A 16,234-nucleotide genomic window follows, 5' to 3' on the forward strand; every position below is an offset into this window, starting at 1 on the left:
GAGTGCATATCTTAACATAATAAACATGTCAGGCCTTAAATATTCAAAGCACATTGATGCCTTGCAACAGTTTTGAATGAGTATATCTCTGTGGTTCAGTTGTTTTTTTTCAGAAGTAAAACAATGACCAACTCAATATAAGATTTCCCACGCTTCAAAGTTGTTACAGCTTTCCAAACTGATGTCTACTAGTGTTTTTTTATTTCAGTGTAGTGTGTGTGTGTGTGTGTGTGTGTGTGTGTGTGTGTGTGTGTGTGTGTGTGTGTGTGTGTGTGTGTGTGTGTGTGTGTGTGTGTGTGTGTGTGTGTGTGTGTGTGTGTGTGTGTGTGTGTGTGTGTGTGTGTGTGTGTGTGTGTGTGTGTGTGTGTGTGTGTGTGTGTGTGTGTGTGTGTATATATATATATTTATATATATATATATATATATATATAATATAATTTTTATTTTATTTTTACCTTTTTATTTGTCATGTGTACAATAGAATCAGCCTTGGCTTTTAAAACCACTGGAGAAAAATGACTGACATGAAGTTAGGAATTGGTACTGGATCACTAGCATCTCTTACAAAAGCTGACGAGCATAAACTCGAGGTTACGTTTTCAGCTAACGCCTCCCTGTGCTGTTGGGAGCGGCCCGTCCGTGGGATTCCCACAAATCGTTTGTTTTGACAGACACTGAAATCAGATATTCTGCGGGTTTTACATATGATGAATCATCAGTCATGCAACAGTACTAAACAATGTTCAAATGCAGTTAACGGAAGATGTCTAACGTTTTCCAGTCGGGCATGACTAGTTTTGTAAAGAAAGCCCTTATTTCAAAATGATTGGACCATTTGGGTTAATATCCCATGAAATGTGAATGACAGATGAAACAAAGGTACGCTGATGAGAGACTCTGAGTTTGCTTGATACATACGTTTCAATGATGATGGTCCTGAAAAAGTTTTGAATGCACAAATCCAAGGTGTCCACAAACAGAAAAAGTACAAAGTTTAACTTTCACGTCATGAGTCCACTGGTTCCATCTACAACTCACTGTGCAGTTTGTAACCACCCAGACCGAACTAAATAACTAGCAAGCACCTGGATCAGTCCCACATTCACAAAAAAAAAAGTATATGAGACAAAGACAGTGTAGACACTTCATTTTAGAAGAGACTTTACAGGATAATCACCTGTTTTCCACTCTTTTACGATGCCCATGCAGGGAAAAATGTATTGTGAATTGACTCGCGTGCATCTGCACTAGTTTGCAATCATCGAAACCATGACATATGCTATACATCTTGAGATCTCTGCGGACCAATGTGTACCAGCGATCTGATGAGCCTGCAAGGGCTTGCCAGCTGGCTCATATGCCTCTTGTAATGTAAAGAGATGCACTAACAGAATGTTGTTCAAAGCAATCAAACTTGTAAGTGTACGTATACACATCTGTGTGAAATCAGCTCTGATTTAATATCTACACAGAAGACTTCATGCTTAATAAAGGCTGTGGACAATTCCAAATGGTCCCAATAAATTTCTGGGTGCATCAAGACGACCTTTGCTGCAGACGATGCAGAAAGCGGAGCTCCACTCTGGCCCAGAAACACGAGGCATCTGCTCTCAGCTGGTAAAGCTTGGGGTAAGGTAACAGGCTGATGCTCCAGAGAGTGCAGATCATGCCCTTCCAGTCTAGAGTGGAGCTCTACTTTCCCACTGCTTGAAACCGTACCTTTATCGGTTAAACGGCCATCTGAGCACAGATCTGATGACGACATCTCACTGGGGTTTTGCAGACTTGCAGACACCAGATATAACACACTCTTATGCCAGTTTACACTCGTTTATGGATGTGCAACTGTGGGAACCAAACTCCTTTAGGTCATCATCATTTTTCCAGGCATCCAGCTCCATCACAACCGTCTGCAGGAGAGCTTCCTGCTCTCCACAAATAACATCATTTCACCAAGTGATTTCCACCACACAGATTTGCTATGAAACCATTTTGCAAGTCACACAAGCAAAAGAATACTTAAAGTATTTAATTTCCTTTATAGTTGACGCAAGTGCTTCAGGTATTAATATGTCGGTGACATGCTTTGGTCAGAATAATAGAGATGGAGAACAAAGGATCTCTTTTCAGAGTGCTTTTCATTAAAGCTGGTTTTCACAGTTAAATTACGTCTCCTTGATGTTCTTTAGATTGCTGTTACAGATCTGCTTCCAAGGATGAGAGCAATCCTGGATTATTTGAACAGGGTTTCCGCGGGGTTTTAAAAAGTATTAAAAAGTGATAAATGAAAATTGCCAAATTTAAGGCCATTAAAAGTGTTAAATTCACTGTCAGAGGTATTATTTTTTTTTAAATTGGTATTATTTTTTACCTTTTACATTTTAAGCAGTCTATTTTATTGTCATTCACAAAGTGAAATAAATGTGAAACATCTGGTCAACATCAATTGATGTATAAATCTGTTCTGTATAGTGTTCTATAGGTCAAAATCTGTATTAATGTTAAAAGGTCCGTGATTAACACTTAATGTTGTCACAATCTGAAGGTAGTGAAAAAGGTATTAAATTGGTATTAAATTTAACATAAGGATTGCTGTATAAACCCTGTTGAATCTTGTATTCGATGTCAGAGTACCATGAGAATATGAAGGGTTTATATCAGGGCATATTTGAGACATACGCAGTCCTGTCACAACAAAAGTGACAGTTATCTTGGAGTTTTTAAGTTGTTAGCTCATTAAGACGCCCAGATAAATGCTCTCAAGTGCCGAAGAAGTACATTTTCCCCAATATTTATCCTTTAAAATAAACAAAATAAACAAAGTATTTAACTGAAATAATATACTTAAGTTTTATTTCCACCCCTGTAAATAGGACTCTGACCTGCTTTACCTGTCACATATAATATGTTCTCCGTTCTGTGCCTTTTTCCATTTAAAGGAAAGTTACTGCTACTTTCTGTTCCTTAAAGGTCTTAGGGTCCTATCAGATGAACAGTGAATCTGAGCATTGCTTAAGTAAAGTGTGAGTACATTTCCAAAGACAAAGACAAAAATGAGATGTTTTAAAAATAAACTGCATTTAAAAAAACAACACCAAAAAAATACAGACAAGGTATAACTTTTGTATATTATAAATCTAAGAATATGTTAAAGCACAAACACAGTGGATTAAGAATAGGTTGTACAATATCACACAGGAGAAACTTTAAAAATGCACATTATCTTATCAGCACACACAAGTGTTTACAGTGAATCATTAGTCGCTTCTCTGACTGAATGAAAAGCATAAGAATCTTAAACTCCATTTACACGCTTGCAAACTGCTACACATCCTGCCGTCTTTGTTCTCCACTTAACTTACTATATAGTACTGTGTATGTATTCAGAGAGAAAATCAAAGAAGGAGGAGATGAATTACTGCTCCTGTGCTGAGGTGAAATGAGATCTGTTTGCTCTGAAAGCTGTGAGTTGAGCTTGGGATAATTTCACTGAGTCCGAGGCACTGAACCTCAGAGATGACCGAGGTAAAGCTTGGCTTGCAACAAGATCTCCATCCCTGCATGCTCAGCACGCAGGCTGGCCGGCTGACTGACGGAGCAATATTCCCCGCGCTGCTCTGGCCTTCTCTTGTTTCCACCTTCCAGTGGTCAACTCAGCATGTTTGCAAGAAAAGCTTCAAGGAAAACCCACATTTTTACAACCAAAGAGGAACCAAACCCAATGAGAAGGAGGGAGGACGGTTGATGGCGCGCAGCTACAACATCAGGGCTTGATGGTGGGTGGACCAGTCAGAGAGTTCCCTGATGTAGTTTGGTCCAAACAGGTCACTGTAGCTGTCAGTTTGGAGAAGGTGTGGGTTCTCGTCGCCGGGACCTGAGGAGCACAAGGCAATAGTGAACCCGCAACGCAGCTGTTGCTCAATTATAACCCTAATCCTGCCGTCCAAAATGTTAGAATCTAAAACTGGGTGTGTTTGAGCTCTTTGACAATTCAGCAACTTGCTGTCAATTAAAATATTCATTGACACCATTCTGGTGTAAGTCAAATGTTCAGTGACAAGAATCATAACAAGTTAGGCAGGAGAAATTCAGGAAGGTAAAACAATCAAGGGTAATGCAAGATGTTCTCAGAGGCTGTTCCAAATCCACAAGAGTAAATATGAACTAAGGAAAACAGGTATGTTTAAGAAGGCATGGGGAAGAACCAAAAGTTAAGAAAACTGTGTTTCCGTGAAAGGTGTCAAATTGTGGAATTGCTGTGATAAGGATTTAAGAATGTGTACCTCAATTTATGTTTTCAAAAAAATTTTTAAATATAAAACGATAAACAGTTATAAAGAAATCTGTTAATTATGTTGGTATAGCCTATTATAGATTAACATGAAAATAGCACCACTATATACCCCTTTTTGCATTATTGGTATTACTATTTTTATATAACATAATGCAATGACAGTTTTCTTTTTACATATTTCTTTTCTTATTTGTGTATTATCATCCACCGGATACCATATTGTGTGAATGATATTATACACTGCACAGGATAGGCTTTAATAAGCCCTTGGCTTCAGCCTACTCCTTTTTCGGACATTTCTATTTACCTCTTATTTTATTTGTGAAATAAACATGTAAATGTCTCAATGTATTCTGTCCGAAATAAAACCATTCATTCATTCTTTCATTCATGCATGCATTAAGACGGTCTCCTACAGTGCCACTGGTCCCACCGAGCGTGTGTCCTCCATCCTCTCTGCTCCCCCGTCTGGTTCCAGAGGTCCATGCTGCCTATGTGCTCCACTAGCTGAGGGAGAGAAGACAGTGAGCCAGCAGATCGGATCAACGGAGTCCAGACCTTTCACTCTCAGACTGCAGGCTGGTTCCTACTGCGTTTAGTTATCAGACTCCTGTCTTGTGGAACCAGATTCCAGTTAGTGTTTGGGACTCAGACACCCTCTCTACCTTTAGGATCAGGCTTAAAATGTTCCTTTTTGATAAAGCTTATGGTTAGGACCGGCTCAGGTACCCTGCAGGGCTGGAGGATTATATCATTGAAATTAGTGGTCATGATAATAGCTGCTCAATTACAGGGATCAGCTCTGGAGATATTTTCTCGATCATACAGGGCAGAAATTGCCACAATAGCTTCAGAGACTAGCCAATCAGAGCCTAGCTTTCCCAGTGCCACTTCTGTTTGTGAATTGTCAGGGAAAGAAAAGCTAGGAAAGAGCAGAATAACCGAAACGGTAGCCGAGGGCAACAAAAGTTGGACGTGACTTGGAAACCAAAATATATCTTTTAAAGCAGCACTATGTAACTTTTCCACCTTAATCTAATATTTCCAGAGTCATTGTGATGGTGCATCAACTTCCAACAGGTTTAATGAACCTCTGTCATGGTCTGAGGCAGGGGCGTCAATTGGGTATGGCAAGGTATGGCGGCCGCCACACCTTGGCTTCAAGGGAAAATGTAAATGTTTGTTTTTTAAATATATTTATGGAATTACTTAATACATATAGAATAACTACAAATGCAAATCAGAACAACATGATCGATTTCACTAGTTATTATACACTGCAAAAACTCAAAATCTTAACAAGAATATTTGTCTTATTTCTAGTTAAAATGTCTAATTTTTATAAAAAAAAATCTCATTACATTTAAGACAAGACTCAAAAACAACCATTTTCACCTGTTTCAAGTAGATTTTCACTTAAAATAAGTGGAAAAATCTGCCAGTGGAACAAGATTTTTTTGCTTGTAATGAGAAGATAAATCTTGTCCCACTGGCAGATTTTTCTACTTATTTCAAGTGAAAATTTACTTGAAACAGGTGAAAATGGTCAAATAACAAGTTATTTTTCTGGTGATGACTCTTGTTTTAAGTGTAATGAGATTTTTTGACTAAAAATGAGACATTTTAACTAGAAATAAGACAAATATTCCTGGTAAGATTTTGAGTTTTTGCAGTGAGCAAGACTGCATTTGAAAAAGTTCAAATTTTCTTGACCACACAGATAAGCTCCATAGCAGACTCTGTGATGAGTATTTGCTGGACGTGTTGATTGATACTCTAGTTAAGTTCTGTGACTCGTAACCTTGCCATACCTTAGCTTCGACTCAATTGACGCCACTGGTCTGAGGGGTCTGTATCACCTTCACTGGCACTATGTAACTTGGAGGTGGATGGTAGGAACCCTTCCACATTACTGGTAAAGCACTACCGCTTTTGTCCAAAGGAGCCGCCAAACTCAACAAAAGCTGGAAGTTACATTGTGCTGCTTTAAATACATCGCTTTTAGCTGAGACTACAGAAGAGCCTTCCATGATAAACTTACTCACTCTGATTTTATAAAGTTCATTTTGTCCATGGCTTTACAATTCAATTGGCTGATTCTTTTCATCAGACAAGAATATTTAGGTTTTTAAATACCTGACATGTTTTGGTAATTACTTCCGCCTTCATCAGAGTCTTATTTACTTAGTAATGCGTACTTACTCACTCGGTTCTCTTTCATCTTTATGTAAAGTATGTGCCACTGGTTTGAGTACCATAGGCAGATATCAGTGGACTAGTTTCCCTGTGTGTGTTTTTCCCTCTTAGACATCCAACTGGTTGAGGCAGCTGTTCTCCCTGAGTCTGGTTCTACCGGTGTTTTCTTTAGCTCGTTAATTAGCTGTTCTTTTTCCTTCTGTACTGCCTCTTCGTGCTTCCTCAATATAGAGTGAAAGTTCTATGCAATCTGTTGTCCTGAGATATGTTTTTTTTTGGCATTATATACAGAGGTGTCAAGTTACGAAGTACAAATACTTTGTTACCTTACTTAAGTAGAAATTTTGGTTATCTATACTTCACTGGAGTAATTATTTTTACGACTTTTTACGACTTTTTACTTTTACTCCTTACATTTTCACGCAATTATCTGTACTTTTTACTCCTTACATTTTAAAAACAGCCTTGTTACTCTATTTAATTTTGGCCTTTAAAACAAAACTATCCAGTTAAATTGCTCCATCCAGATAGAGTGAATTTGGTTGTGGTTGTTTCAGATGTTCTTGTCCAGTTTTGTTCTTACATCCGTTCCCTCAGATTCTAAACTTGGATGTACATTCCAATAAAGGTTAGGATAAATGATAACATGCCTCTGAAGTTTGACTTTTTGCACCATTACAATACTTATAGGCAACTAGTCATCATATCTTCTGCTCTCTGAAACACATGTTAATGCTCAATAGTACACATATATGGTTCTTTAATATATTTACATTATACTAAGATGCATTCATTTTCAATGGCTTTTGTCCTTAATGGCTTTTTTCCCCCTTACATTACTTTTACTTTTATACTTTAAGTAGTTTTGAAACCAGTACTTTTATACTTTTACTTGAGTAAAAAACTTGAGTTGATACTTCAACTTCTACAGGAGTATTTTTAAACTCTAGTATCTATACTTCTACCTGAGTAATGAATGTGAATATTTTGACACCTCTGATTATGATTTTAGAATCCGTCTGAATTAGGGGTGGGCAAAAATATTGATACGGCAATATATCACGATACATAGTCTCCCAATACGATATCGATATTCAATGTATGTATCGCGATACATTGCCGTATCAATATTTTTGCCCACCCCTAGCTGCACTTTATTTTGTGATTTCAGTGTGGGTGAGACACTGCATTTTATTTTTGTCATTTTAAGTCAGGGGCAAGTAGCTGTACTGTATTTTTGTGATTTCAGTTTCAGTGTGGGTGAGACACTGCATTTTATTTTGAGTATTTTGTATCTAAGAATAATGCACACACTGCACTTTTCATTGTGTTTCAGTGTGTTTTTTCATGCAAATGTTGCATAATTAAAATGGAAAGTTTGAATTACATTGTTTTGACTCAGTCTGTCCAATGCATTATCACTATCATCTGATGTACATATATATAACTTGGATTTTAAGATGTGTAATGCATTTTTAAATTTTTCAGTGAACTTTGTAGAATATCGCGATATATCGGGATATATCGCATAATCGGGATATCGCAATTTGTATCGTATCGTGGCTCAAGTATCGTGATGTGTACCGTATCATGAGGTCCTTCCCAATACCCACCCCTATTCTGAATTGAATTTGGTCAGGTGGATTACAAATACATGAGTTGAATTGGTTGCTGCTACACAAACAAAGGTGAACTGAACTGAATCAGCATCCAAATCAAATACATTTAGTCAGTGCGTTTCAGTCAGTACCTTAAAGACAGCCTCACTCTGTTCCTGGTCCTCCGGTTTGACCTCCCACATCCCTGCACAACAATAATACCCATCATCCTTCTGTGGCTGGAGAATCTTTAATCACCACCAGCCAGAACAGCATCAAAGTAGTGGAAGAGAAACTCATCTCACCGTGTGCTGGAGTACTGTCGTAGGAGTTTAGTTCACCGCTCTCTGTCTTCTGTGACAGGTCTGAAATGGGTCTTGCTGTTGGAGGTTCCCAGGCGTGTGCGCTGTGCGTGTTCTCGTGTCTGTGTTCTCCTTCAGCCGTCTGTCTTTCTCTGCTTTTGTTAAACAACCGCGGCCCTAGAAGAGGACAGAGCAGGACAGGACTGTGACGGGGAATGTTTTTTCCACGTGAAAGCTGTCCTACATTTGTAACGTGTGTCTAACTCACCTCTCCTGCTCCTGCGCGTCTGAGAGCTGGGCAGCATCCTGTAGACTCTGTAGGCGTTGCTGCCTCTCTTCCTGCTGTGCTCCCGGAGCTCACTGACATCAGGCAAAGAGTTCAAGGCACAGCGGAAATTTGCCTTCCACGTCTTGGGGTCTGGCTTGTCTTTGCCTGGATGGTAGCGACCTGAGGACGATAAGCAGGGGGACAAACGTTGCCGTGTGGCGTTTATGGGATTTCGTTCACATAAAACTTGACTGGGTTGTTTTGGAGGTGAGGTAATGTTCACCTCCAAATCAAAACATTTCTTTATGTCTGTTGTTCCAATATTTATTTAGTTATAATTTACAGAGAAATATGACAGTGACAAATATGACATTGTTACAGAAGAAGCTTCAACCCCTTTGCTGCTCCCCGTTTCCTAGGAACCACTTTTCGTTCTTTCCCACAAACATCAGAGTATGAGGAAGCATGCACGTTCAGAGCGAGGCGTGTGACAGCATGCCCAGATGTAAACATTAGCCCCATCCTTCTTGGTAGATTTTCTTAGTTAAATAAAAAACGTTCTCCGACAAAGTATCAATGCTTGATCACAGGAAACTTCTTGTAATTTTCTGCCTAAATCAGCTTCAGTAAAACACTAACTTTTCCTCTTGACTGCAGCACTTACAAATCAGTGGTTTAATGCTGAATTTAGAAAAATTAAACATAATCAGCTTTGCTCACTGAAGTATGATAGCTACTACAATCTAGATTACCTAATAGTCCACGCCTTTTCCTTTGTGACAGAATGTTTTGCTATAGAGGTGAGTTAAATGGAAAATAGGGAGTTAGATGTAAAAGAAAAAACAAGTGGGTCACTTGACTGATCGCTTGTCACAGGTTTCTTGGAAATCCGTCACATCACAAAAACTACAACGGTTAAAACAAGACATGCTGTATAAGCAAATTACGAGTTATTTAATTGTGCTTACATCAGGGATTGTGTGTGGTGGGAAACTTTATCGTGCGGTAAGCACACTCAGTAGTTATACTTTACTGTCCCAGAATGCACAAGTGTATCGTTTCTTTGTGCAGTGAGCATTGCTGTAGCACTCAAACCAAAACACCTGTCTGATACATGACAAATGCAGACCTGTGTCCTTTCTAATTTCTGGTATTTTTGATGGAGCACTGCAACGTTTCTGTCAGAATTTACAATTGTTGAAGAAAAACTATTAGCTATGACACCTATAAGCAGAACATTTCAGACCTGCCATCCTCACGGCCTCAAGAGAGGAGCTCACCGAGCAACTTCTCCACCTCATTCCAACTTTCCTGCGTAGTCTGCTAGCTTTTCATTTAATTGTCACAGGGGTGGTTCAAGTCCCCAATTAAATACTTTCGAGGGTGAGCAGCGCTTAGTAACCCACAACAAAAAGCACCTGGGTGCAGCAACAAACATTTATTGTGCAAAACGGTTATAAAATCAGGGGTGGGGGAGTCACTAAAAATAGAACTGTTTCTAAAATGGCCAATCCATAAAAGGTTAAAAAAGGTTAAAGATGAGCAGTCTTAGTCTTTCTGGGCAAGTCTTTCAGTCTTAGTCTTTCTGGGCTCACTGTCCTCCAGTGCCCTCTCAGTGCCCCCTCCCTGTTGGCCCATGCCAACAGGCATGGGCCAACATGCCAACAGGGCCCATGCCAACAGGGCCCATGCCAACAGGGATCCCCGGTCCGAGTCCGCCGGGGGCTCCCCAACCACCTGGGCCCCCATGGGCCTCTGTACGTCAGTCCATCCACTCTTGTTCATCAACTTTCGGCCCTCATGGGCCTCTGTCCGTCCGTTCAATCTCCCAGCTTGAATGTCTGCCTTGAATATATAAGGGGAAGGAAACCCTCCCCTCGTTCACCATTGGTCTGGGGGGGCCAGCCTGCAGTGGTTTATTGGCCACTGCAGCTGTCTGTCAGGATTCAGTTGATTGTGTTCAGCTGTGTCTAATCAACTCAAACAAAAGGTAATTGCATGTCAACTCAAAACACAGAAAAGGTTACATTTCAAACAGTAACTAACAAAACAAAAACATGCAAATAAAATGGTTAACACAATTCCAAAACAATAAACAAACAATTAGACACAGCCTGGCACTCAGCATGACATAATCAGTTCTTCACCGAGCTTTCAAGTACACCTTAAAGACTCATGCACAACGTATTCAGGATCACTTCTTCTAATCTGTTCCCAGGAACCTGGAGACCATCTGACCCTATCTTTCTAACGCTGAAGCTCTGCAGACTCCCAGCAGAAATCCCCAGCTGCAGCGCTGATGCTCACATGTCTTTGTGACCTTGTGTGTCCTTATAAACAACAAGGTTAAATCTGATTTTCATCAGATAGGGACTTTTACAAAAAAGCCAAACTGGAAACAAAAAACACCCTCTCAAAACAACATCTTACACAAACAGCCTCCCAAAACTTTCCGAATGAACAACCTCTTCAAACCCTTTTCTTTAAACAAAGTGAGTAAACAAATAAACCGTATTTTCCGCACTATAAGGCGCACTTAAAAGCCTTGAATTTTCTCAAAAACCGGCAGTGTGCCTTATAATGCAGTGCGCCTTATATATGATGATTACGGTAATTTCTGTTACTGTAGTCAGGGGGATTGCAGCTACTGTAGTTGGTGTCGCCAAAGTAATGGCACTAAAAACGTCAGGAATCGACACAGACATTCAAGACAACAGCAGCGTCGCTGACTTGCATAATGGCGACTTTGCAGCAAAGCTGGTTTTTATTTTGTTAATAAAGTTTGACATACCGTACTTTTCTTCTTGTTTTTTTTTTTGCTGTAGGATTTTATATATCTGCCTTATAATGTGGTGCACCTTATAGTGTGGAAAATACGGTACTCTTTTCACTTTTTCTATACTACATTTCTATGAAAACTGCAGTCTTTGGTGTCCATTTTGGTATTCATGTGTGGTTGTAGATTTCCCTCTTGTTACAGTTAACACTTCACATTGTGCCGGTACCTGAAGATATTACGTTGCAGCTGTCAAACAGCTCAGCTGTCAACTGAGTGCATCAGTCGAGTCCTTTCTCAGATTTACTGCTGCTGCATGATTTGGCTCTCAGCCCATTTTCAGCCCATAATTACTGACTTTGGTAATAAAATCAGTGGAGCTGTAAGGTCCACTATGGGCCATTGAGATCAGACAAGGCCAGACATGAATTCAAGGAGCTACAGAGGCTTTATTCTACACAAGCTGCAACTTCCCACACTTATTAGTAACGCAGAGTTTTAGAGGGTCATTCCTTTTTTGTCAATGAGCATCAATTGTTCTTGGCTCCACAATGTTCATATTGTCTTCATAATCTTGAAATAACGTGCAAACCATTTATATTTTTGACATGTATTCTTGAATTTGAGATGAGTGTAATAGGGTTGTACTTTGACAGCAATCCGATCACCAGCACACATACAAGTACAGCTGCTGAACCAAAGCTTTCCCATGATGTGATACAGCTCCACGGCAACAAACCATGACTTTCTCAAAACTCAAGGACGCAAAATGCCCCCATTTAATAACATCTTATTTGCATGTCCGTGCATGTGTGGAAGTTACTTAAGTCACTCAGAACACTGCAAAAACCACCCGGTTAGCAGGTTGTGAAGACATGTTTCATATTTTGTGGATTGTGGTTACCGCAGTGTCAAAACAGAAATCACTCTCTTATATGTATGACCAATATAAATAGCCAATCATTGCTCTCATTTCTCGTTAAAAAAGGCCTAGATTATTACATTTACAATGTTCACCTTGTGTGACATGTAAGTTAAGAGATTTGGTCTGAATTTGTGTTCTCAGGTTATGGTTTTGTTGACATTTGTATTTAATGATTCATTTGTTTTATATATAGAGGCTGTGCTGCATTCGTCGCTTAGCTTTAAAGTGGTTTGATGCCAGGAATGTGGTAGATCTTGAAAGACAAAACAACAAACAAGTTAGCACTTCTTTGGAAAATCTACTAGATGAAAAAACAAAAAACAAAATGTGCTGCTGAAGAGGCTTCTCTTCACAGCATTTAACCCTTAGAGAGAATTGAGATACACATTTTGTCCCTTCGATTATAATATCCTACTGATGTCGATTACATGCCATACATGCCGATTAACAGAGTCACTTTGGAATTTGTTTATTGTTAATAAAGTCCACTAAATTCAGTCTTTTTTTAATTCAAATTAATTTGTCAACTTTTAACCTCCTTATCAGGCATACTGGGCACCAAGTGAAAGCATAATTTCAATAGTCACTCTACCATGGATGCCATTGATACCATATAGGTGATCAGAAAGCGAGTGGAAAAGTTAACAGGTAATAAAGATGTTGTGATCCTTCCCGTCTGAAAACTTTGAGGTAGTAATGAATTTAACTTGTAATGCACTCAATTCAATGAATCTCAAAGTGCTACACTTAGACCATTATTCATTCATACACATTCCCACTGGTGATGGTAAGCTACATGTAGCCACAGCTGCCCTGGGGCAGACTGACAGAAGCGTGGCTGCCATTCCGCGCCAAACCAAGGACACTACGACAGCAACTAAGGACAGAGCGGGATTCGAACCGCCGACCTTCCGATCATTGGATCATTGGACGACCCGCTCTACCACCTGAGCTACTGCTACTGAGCCATTGCCACCCAGTAAATCACAAACTGAGTCATGATTCAGGTGTGCAGACCCCAGACCTCATTTTGATGTCTGTAGGCCTTTCCTGCTGGTTTCACTAGATATTTGCCTGGACAGCCGGACAGGTGGAATTGGACACATTTGTGTCAGTGCATGGGTCGTACCTGTGTGCATGGCCCAGCTCCTGAAGAGTGTAGCATCCCTGTCAATACTCCAACCATGGCGAGCAGCATGTTTCCACGGGATTTGGAAGATGCGGGCTGACTGTGAAGATGAGATAAAACATAATTTGTTACTTAGGAATGAGTCACTTACGCATGAGACACGGCATGAACTCAGGTCTGTGTAGGTGTGAAAAGAGATGAGATGAGTTGGAGGGGTCTACCTGGTCCAGCCAGCTGACCCCTGGATACCTCCCAGACTGAATCTGCTCCTCCAGCCACGGCCTCAACCTCAGCCTCACCGGTTGCTGCATGCTGCAGTTTGAGCCTCAGGTGTGCAGACAGGTAGTCAGTAAGGACGTGTTGCTGCCTACGGAGGAGTTTCACCACTGGCACATAAGTTCTGATGAGCTCAGAATAAATCAGAAGCTACACTGGCAAATTCCTCAAAGTCAGCCACGTTCTTCCAATCAAAGCGCCTGCAGTTGAGCCAGTGAAGCTCCTCCTCCAGCGCCTTCCTCACCGGTTAAGTGGACTTCTCCTGTTACAGGAAATACAGTGTATTTTTCTCCCTGTGTGTCAGAGTGATGGAGTGAATTTAAGCAGGCAGCACGGTGTAAAAGTCCTTGTATAGGCTTGCATTGCCCTTTAAATTTTTGTATAACACTTGTTGGATGGTTTTCTGAGTGTTATTATGTTGAAATTTTAAACAGCTTAATAAGCGTATAGTACATGTCACGTGCTGTATGAGTCAGTGCCAATATTTTAATTATGTAGTTTCTTTTTTTTTTTTCTATACCTGATGTAAGTGTGGCAGCAGCAAGATAATTTGTCCTCATGTAAGGAACACCACATGGAAGCAGAATTAAAGCAACACGTAACTCGTGTTCATGAGCTGCAACGATGCCTTTGGGAAGAGATGAAAAGCCGCGTCTCTTGTTAACAACTTTCACAGCGGGAATTTTACAGCCTTTTGATTGATGCAGATTCACAGAAGAAAAAGTTAAATTAGGTAAGCAAGGAAGATTACGGTTTATGCTATTTGTACTAGGGAGGCCCCGATACCATTTTTTTCACACCGAGTACGAGTACGAGTATTTTAATTTGTGTACTCGCCGATACCGAGTACCGATCCGATACTTCTACTAGGTAACTAGGCTAAAAATGCAATGAAAAATGCAATGAATTAGAAGACAGGTTTTATTTGGAAGAGAAATTCAATTTGAAACAAAGCTCAGCTGGCCGGTCTTTCCTCCGCGCTTTCTCGTCGCAGGTACATCAACTGAGCATGTGCGGTGCTTCACCTGAAGCCGTTTGTGTGAAACAACATAAATAATCAAATAGAATTTAAAAAACAGGCTAAATGAAATGATGTTACACACTCTTGTACAGTATGTGGCGGCATGCACCTTAAAGTTGGTTGTGATCCGCCAATAAAACAGAGAAGTAGAAGAAGAAGAAGAAGAAGAAGAAGAAGAAGAAGAAGAACATAAACAATCCCATTGTTACAGTCCGGTTATATAGAGTGGTGCCCATGAGTGAGACTGGCAGCGCCGTTTCAGGCAAGATAGCGACAATTAATGCGAGCGGGATGTCAGCAGTTGGACATATTTCAAAATAAGGGACGACGACAGAAGCAAGACAGACTGCAGGCTGTCGGCGCGGCTAACCAGCTAACCAGAATGTACAATGGGATTGTTTATGTTGTACTGTGAGTTACGTGGAGTGTTTAATAAAGTTCCCTGTAGGTAAGGGTAATACTCAACTGTCCAGTTTGTATAATTAAGGAAGAACAAACTGAAACATGGAACAGTTGGCTGAGCAGCAGCGGCTCGGCGGCTACTCCGCCGCCAGGCTGCACACTCACCCAACATCTCCCCCTAGCGGCGCTAACCAGTAACTACAACAACAATGAAGTATCGGTGTGTGGTATCGGAGACTTTTTGTGAGTACGAGTACGAGTATATGAGGGCAGTATCGGCCCCGATATCGATACCAGTATCGGTATCGGGGCATCCCTAATTTGTACCTACATCACATTAAAATGTCATCATATTTGTTGGTTTCCTTCATTTTGGTGTTTTAAAAGCATGTTGCTGGAATGAATAATCCGAGAAGCTACAGTTACACCATCGTAATCCAAATATCTAAAGATAATGAAGAAAAAGATGGAATAAAGAGAAACATAAACACCAAGCTCTAATACGCTGCTCTAAAGAGACATTAAAACATCACATGAATAGAAAGATTGATTTAAAATTTAAACAAAAAGAGACAATAGAACAATGGTAAAGTAAAATTAGTAAAGAAAATATGATAAATTTTTGAACCAGAATAATAATCTGAATCATTCATTAACATTACATGTATTGGACATTAAATGTTTGTTTTTTATATACAACTGAGTTACTATGTCAAAGATTGTTTAATTTAATATTACACAAACAGTAAAAAGTATTACATAAGCAATTAGTCATGTTTGTATTTCAAAAGCACTACTATTGTACTATTTAAAAAAAAAAATGTTTACATTTAAAAAGGAAATTGCTGCCTAAATTAAATAATACTGAATTAACTAAACGGAAGTACAAGCAATTCTGACAGTTTTGCAAGCACATGGGAATAAATATTTAATTGATAATAATTGAACTGGATGGTTTCTATTTGCACTGCTGCAGAGATAACTTGCTGTGAATAAGCTCTCTGCAAATAAACAAATAAACAGAGCAAAAATGACTTTTATCTGAAT

The 16,234-nt window shown here is 39.7% G+C and overlaps 1 protein-coding gene across 1 annotated transcript; it reads right to left on the reverse strand.

The window, feature by feature from the left end:
* Positions 1–3,098: 3,098 nt before the first annotated feature.
* Positions 3,099–13,886, reverse strand: LOC133421344 (interferon regulatory factor 1-like). Its single transcript, XM_061710877.1, has 7 exons — positions 13,710–13,886; positions 13,489–13,588; positions 8,659–8,838; positions 8,394–8,567; positions 8,241–8,293; positions 4,711–4,801; positions 3,099–3,874 (listed from the first exon to the last, which is right to left on the reverse strand). The coding sequence occupies exons 1-7, from the start codon at positions 13,797–13,799 to the stop codon at positions 3,756–3,758; spliced, it is 807 nt and encodes a 268-aa protein (XP_061566861.1). The 5' UTR covers positions 13,800–13,886; the 3' UTR covers positions 3,099–3,755.
* Positions 13,887–16,234: the final 2,348 nt, after the last annotated feature.

This window comes from Cololabis saira, chromosome 2 (genome assembly GCF_033807715.1).
Source record: "Cololabis saira isolate AMF1-May2022 chromosome 2, fColSai1.1, whole genome shotgun sequence".
Taxonomy (NCBI): Eukaryota; Metazoa; Chordata; class Actinopteri; order Beloniformes; family Belonidae; genus Cololabis; species Cololabis saira.